The sequence below is a fragment of the Sardina pilchardus genome, chromosome 12 (assembly GCF_963854185.1).
Source record: "Sardina pilchardus chromosome 12, fSarPil1.1, whole genome shotgun sequence".
NCBI lineage: Eukaryota > Metazoa > Chordata > Actinopteri > Clupeiformes > Clupeidae > Sardina > Sardina pilchardus.
This window is the reverse complement of record NC_085005.1, coordinates 16,818,949-16,825,452: the sequence shown is the minus strand read 5'-3', so window position 1 is coordinate 16,825,452 and position 6,504 is coordinate 16,818,949. Positions and strand designations below refer to the sequence as shown.

General features: G+C 41.6%; 1 protein-coding gene across 2 annotated transcripts; it reads left to right on the top strand.

The window, feature by feature from the left end:
- The first annotated feature begins 3,401 nt into the window (after positions 1 to 3,401).
- Positions 3,402 to 6,187, top strand: hlx1 (H2.0-like homeo box 1 (Drosophila)). Of its 2 annotated transcripts, XM_062551435.1 has the most exons (4): positions 3,402 to 3,945; positions 4,268 to 4,447; positions 4,645 to 4,829; positions 5,450 to 6,187. In XM_062551435.1, exons 1-4 carry the CDS (start codon positions 3,510 to 3,512, stop codon positions 5,765 to 5,767), a joined length of 1,119 nt encoding a protein of 372 aa, XP_062407419.1. In that variant the 5' UTR covers positions 3,402 to 3,509; the 3' UTR covers positions 5,768 to 6,187. The 2 variants fall into 2 exon arrangements, with proteins under 2 accessions (XP_062407419.1, XP_062407420.1); XM_062551436.1 differs by lacking the exon at positions 4,268 to 4,447.
- The last annotated feature ends 317 nt before the right edge of the window (positions 6,188 to 6,504 follow it).

The following is a 6,504-nucleotide window of genomic DNA, read 5'->3' as shown; positions in this document are numbered from 1 at the left end:
GCCTAATCTCTCTTTGCTTAATCTCTTACTGCATTGTGCCCACACTTATTGGCCAGCATCCTATAAATCTTAAATTGCACCTTTTTGTTAATCAGACAATATAACACAATGTATTTTCACTTGATTGACAGTATCATGTATTTTCAATCTCTTCTCCCTCTCTCTCTCTCTCTCTCTCTCTCTCTCTCTCTCTCTCTTTCTCTCTCTCTCTCTCTCTCTTTGGTGTTAAGGGAGGTCACCAAAAACCATGGATTGTTTTTCAGGCTTGAGATATTGTCTGAGATGAAGGTAAACACCAGAAGCCTTCAGTAGTTAATTCTGTCTCAGTGGAAATGATGGCACTCTGCCATAGAGAACGTGGGTCACAATGCCTCAGGCCCATTAAATCTGCAAAAGTTCCTTCCGCAGGCAAACATTACCAGAAATAGTCATCTTGGCGGGAGGTGCGGGTCCACTGTAGGGAATAATAATTCTGGGTGTTTAATAATGGAAATGATTTAATTGTGTCCAAGTCTTGATTCGGAGTCATTGGCCATAGGGTTGATTGAATTTTCCTGTGCTGTTAGAAGTTTCCTGAGGATAAAATAACAGAGCAAATTTCGAGCAACAACAATCTGTGTGTGTATGACGTGTGTGTGTGTGTGTGTGTGTGTGTGTGTGTGTGTGTGTGTGTGTGTGTGTGTGTGTGTGTGTGTGTGTGTGTGCCTGCGTATGTGCACGTATGTTTCTGTGTTTGTGGCAGCTGCTAGCTCAACCCCTGTTGTATATCTATGATGTGTGACTCATTTATGGATCATTGTATCCAGGTTTTGACCCTCCACCCTCATAGAATTAAGAACAATGACTTAACAATTCATGGAGAGTTGAGAGTCTTATGGCTATGCTAAAAATATGGCAATCAATGAGCCTTTGATCAGGCAGAGGAGTCAACTTTAATGCATGTGACTTTAGACATTGGAACTCTACTTCAACAGGGCAGTTATTAAAACGGGACTACTCTGCATTCTGACCTCATTTCAGAGCACAAGCAACATGAGAAACAATCGAGAGCACCAAGCTGTTATTATGACATGTAATGGAGTGGCTGATACACTAAATATGAAGCAATTTGCTTTCTCAAGATGTTGGTGTTATCTGCGCAGATCGTCCCTATTTACTTGAGTCATCCTAGCGCTGGAGGGAAACAGGGGATGGTGTGTGTGTGTGTGTGTGTGTGTGTGTGTTGGGGGGGGGGGGGGGGGGGGGGGGTAATCCAAGTACTTGGTTTAGTTAACTTGACCACGTTTGTCACTGATGTGATTGGTTCTAGTAGTCTATTTGGTAGGGCTTCGGCCAGTCACACTAAATTGACGTGAACAAGCGCGAACAAGCTACACAGAAGGGCTCATGGCTTTCTCCAGAAGGCCTTGGCCTTGGTATTTTTCATTATAATAAAGAAAGCACTCATGTGCACTGAACTGCAAGTCACTGAGTATTTCTATCGGGTTATCAACATAGCGTGTATAAATCGACATGTGTTAATGTTAGGATTTTCTTTAGCTTCTCGCACTATATAGGCACCTGGAATAATTGGTGAGAGTTTAGCCTACCCCCCCTGGCGTAAGCCGACATCCTTTTCCTCTGCTTTTTTTTCTCCGTCGAGAGCAAACGTTACATTTCATCTCTAAATTTAACCCGGAAAAGTGTCACTCGAAAACACCGTGATAGGAGGCAGTCAGGGTCATAGACTCATCCGGCTATGAATCAGCCGGTCAAAGCAGCGGTTGGAGAAAACCAACCTACTGATATTTATAGCGCCTTTAGAATTATTTGCGGGTCAACTAATAGTCTCGATGGAACAATAGCTGGCATTGTAGAGGTGCTTAATATAATGATTAATTTTACGCCCCCAAAATTGTACTGGTGTATTGTCTGTGTCTGAGCACCAATATTTTTCTTTTCCAAAATAAAATACTATTGTCACATAAAAAAAAAACGTAATATTATGGGTGTCAAGGGTGTTATTATTAGGCTATTATTATTATTATTATTATTATTATTATTATTATTATTATTATTATTATTATCATCATCATCATCATCATCATCATCATCACCATCATCATCATCATCATTGTTATCATCATTATTATTATTGCTGTTGTCATAATTATTATTATGCTATTGTTGTTGATGTTGCGAGAATAGCTACTATTATTAGCCTATATTAAGGCATAAAAGACGTTTCGTCAAAATTATGATTAAAATAATCAACATAACAGTTTGATTTCCATAATCAGCTTCTCTAGGACCGTTGTCTTGTGCAAGTGCAAGGTCTCCAAATGAAAGAAGTATCGCCTCTGAAGTTAATTGTGTTTTCTTTGTAGAAGGGAATAGATTTCCTCTGTTTATTATGAGCGAGGGGGCGGATTTGCGTCACTGTACAACTTGCAGGTCGAGATAAAGTTGCACAAATATTGAAAAAAGGAAGTTCTAACAGTCATTATAAAAATTCCCCCCCTTGACCGGAAGAAATAAGGATTTCTGCTGTATCCTAAAATACTAAAACAAGTGCTATTTTTGGACAGATCTAGCAGGCGTATCCGCTCATTTAGCGCAAATCAGGGCCCATCAAAAACAGGATGACCTGCATCTAATAAACCCGAGTTTCCTGCACTCAGAAGCTCCTGTTGTGAGGAACCTATCACGATTCTTAGGAAGGCTATTCTTCTTAAGCAACGTTGCATTCAGTTATGTCGTTTGGTTCTATTTTAATTGCCGTACAGCATTGAATGAGCAATGGAAGAGCATCTCCCGAAAGGAGTTGAAACCACTTGACACTGGCAGTAATTGCACATGCATATGATATCCTGACTATTGCACAAATCGAAGCTTTGCTCGAATACATCTTAAGTCACATTAAACCCATAGGCTAGGCTACTGTTGTTGTTGCTATGCTGTTTTCGAATAGGCTACTATTTGACATGTGAGCATACCTCCTTGTTGTTTGAAACACATAGACATGAATACACGAATACACACACACACACACACACACACACACACACACACACACACACACACACACAGTGCGAGTGTGTGAGAGAGAGCGAGAGACAGACAGGGAGAGAGAGCGATGAGCGACGCTAAACACAGAGACCCTATTGAACATACCAGTATACAACAATTAGATCTTAAGGTTGTTAATAATCAAAAATATACCTGGCGGTCACATACTTACAATACAACACAACAGAGCACCAGTTAAATGTTTTTTTTTTTATATGGTGTAGCATGGAATACATGCGCATCCTTGCGCGCTGCTCTCATTGGTCCATTGCGTAGCCAATCAGTGCACATGTACAAACTTTCTCGTAGAACTACTTGGATCGGAGTAAAGTTTCATATTAGTTTGAGAAATCTCCAACATATGTAGGACTGGCTCATACGGTTACTGTATTTGCCATTACATGCGGACGCTTTCTAACATCACTGATCCAGATAACCAAAACGAGTGTTAAGTGGTCAGGATGTACACCGCCGGACTAAATCCGTTTTATGCGTCCAATTTCAGCCTTTGGTCGGCATATTGTTCCGGTGGTTTCGCAATGGATACCATGAAAAAACCGTCATTTTGCATAGCAGATATTTTACATGTCGGCGACGCGGACGGTCTTCCCGGATCATCAGCGCTGATGGCTCATGTAGGACCCCGTACTCAGATCCACTCCTCTGGATCCCCTTTGCGTCCTTCTCCGGTAGCGCCGGAGGCGGCTATCTTCGGGGCAAGAGGCAGCCCTGCATCCCCTTATCACAGGCATGGAATACACTTAACCGCGGTCTCCAGAACGACGCTCAACTCCCAGCAAGCACCGCCACCATCAAGCAAGGATCTCAAATTCGGAATTGATCGAATTTTGTCCACAGACTTTGATCCAAAAGTAAAAGAAATGTCGTCATTACGAGGTAAGGCCGTATTCGTTTATTTTTATGTGTGAATTAATTTGGCTGTGACATGCCTTCCATGACATTCGTTTTCTTGCATTTGAAATGGTAGTTCTGTCTATTACCGAAAGTTACAGATTTACATTCTGAAATATTCCATTTAATTAAAAATGTAATATTGATATGCAGAGTGTCAGAGATGGCAAAACATAAGGTCAGGCTAGACACAACTGAGATTTCACCTTCATAATTGGCTTGCAGTCCTGTGTGGTTTTATGAAAATTTGCAGGACTGGTTAACCCACACACGAAATTCATTTGACCTTTCTCTCGTTTTATACCAGATCTCACGTCTATTGTTAGCTCTAACCGACAGTCAGCACTCCATGTGTCCGTGCAACCTCCGGCGAGCCAGTACTTCGCATCCCTAGATCCGGTGATGAACGACGCGTCGGCCAGGATGAGTTCATTAGGCAACGCAGCGAGGCATTCAGGGCAACATCAGTTTCAAGACTCCTTCCCAGGTAGTGTAGCCTACTACACACACTCGAATACCACCCAGGCCAAATAGACACCTAGCTTAGATTTGCGTCTTATCACGTGTTTGTATTTTATTAAAGTAGGCCTATTTGTGCGTATTGAACAACTGAACATGGGCCTAGACATTTCAAAGCGTATATGACTCATGTTGTTGACCATGCATTTTCCCTTACCCACACAGGGCCATATGCTGTTCTTACGAAAGACACCATGCCACAGACGTACAAGAGAAAAAGATCTTGGTCCAGAGCTGTGTTTTCCAACCTACAACGAAAAGGTCTTGAAAAACGTTTTGAAATACAGAAGTATGTCACCAAACCCGACCGAAAACAGCTTGCTGCGATGCTAGGCCTCACTGACGCTCAGGTATGTCATATTGAAAACAGACAAACAAATATCCCTGATCCTTTCATTTTACAGTGGCTTGTATTTTAAGGTCTGTGAAAGACCTTCATCGGCCTAAGATAAAAATGCAACTGGGCTATCGATAGGGGAAGTGGCGGCACACACCCAGCAATGTCAGAATGTCAGCCCGTTAACTTTAACAAAAAAGTTGCGAAATGATGAGATCTGGGGAAATGAAAGTCGATTATACTAAATTATACCAAACGGAATAGGGGTCATAGGGAAATCCTATTTTATAAGGTTGTCCGTCAGTCTACTCGAGAGGTAAACGACCTTTTAAAAAACCTGGGAAAATATAGGCCATCTGACATGTAGCCTATTCAGACCAAGAAATAATGGCACAGTCGACAGATACGCTATAGTAACCTGTGACACATTAAAGTGGTACATTTGTGAGTTTTGAGCCTACACAATGACACGCGTGCACACACTCACAAATACACACACTGAAAGAGGGAGGGAGAGAGAGAAAGGGAAAGAGAGAGAGAGATGACACTCGTAGCCACAACAGCCTATATCCAATTGTATTGTGCATGCGCGGAAGCCAGACAGACCTTCAACACACTGCTATGTCTCCTCAGGTCAAAGTTTGGTTTCAGAACCGAAGAATGAAATGGAGACACTCAAAAGAGGCACAGGCACAGAAGGACAAAGAGAAGGAGCAGCCAGACAAGGCGCAGACAGAGAGTGATCAGAAGGAGCACGAGGAATCCGACTGCGAAAGCGAACACAGCGAGTCCGACTTTGAGGAAGGACCAGAGGACAAAAGTGACGTCGACATCACGGAACACAACAAGACCAGTGTGATCATCAGCGGGCCTCCGTCCGGGATGAGTGAAGACACGACACCAAGCAATGCGCTCACAGAAACACCGGGGTCGGCGCAAATCTTACTATGAACACCAGGCTCTTTTAATACAAGGGCACAAGAACAAGACTGCTAATTTAACACAAGTGCTGTCGTCTCAAAGTCGAGATTACACGTGAATTGTGTCTTACAGTAGCGCCTCCACTGTGTAGGTATTAAATAATAAGAAATGTCCAATTTCCCCTCCTTCGACCCCACAAGTAGGACTATGAAGTACGATGTCTTTGACTTTTTTTCCTTTAAAAGGAAAAAGATATTGCTCTTGTGAATTATCCTCTGAACCACTTACTGAACTTTGAAAATAGTCTATTTACACAATGTAAATGTATTGCCTTATACTATTTGTTCATTTGATTTGTATGATATTTTGCCTATAATTTGCACTGAAAATAATGTAAATTAAATGTTTCTTACATGTAATTGTTGAAATCGAAGTCATTAAATGTTTCAATGCAAATATCCGGCTTTTGCCTCATAGTCTATTTGTTTCCTAGTTTGGCATGACGTTTATTCAATAGCTTTTGGGGAATTAGCTTTTGCATTGAATGGTAACGACCATATCAACACCTTATCATATTTAATTGTTCGAAGGGGTTTCATAGGCTAGGCCTATATTATGGTCGCAGGATTCAGGCCTTTAACTAAGAAGAAATACTCATTCAGAGGTTATTTTTAGAGCTTTCTGACGAACCAACGTATTTGGTTGTTTAAATGGTGCCAAATTGCTCGTCTTTACGCCAGGTATGTAAATTAATGAATTAAGTCAAA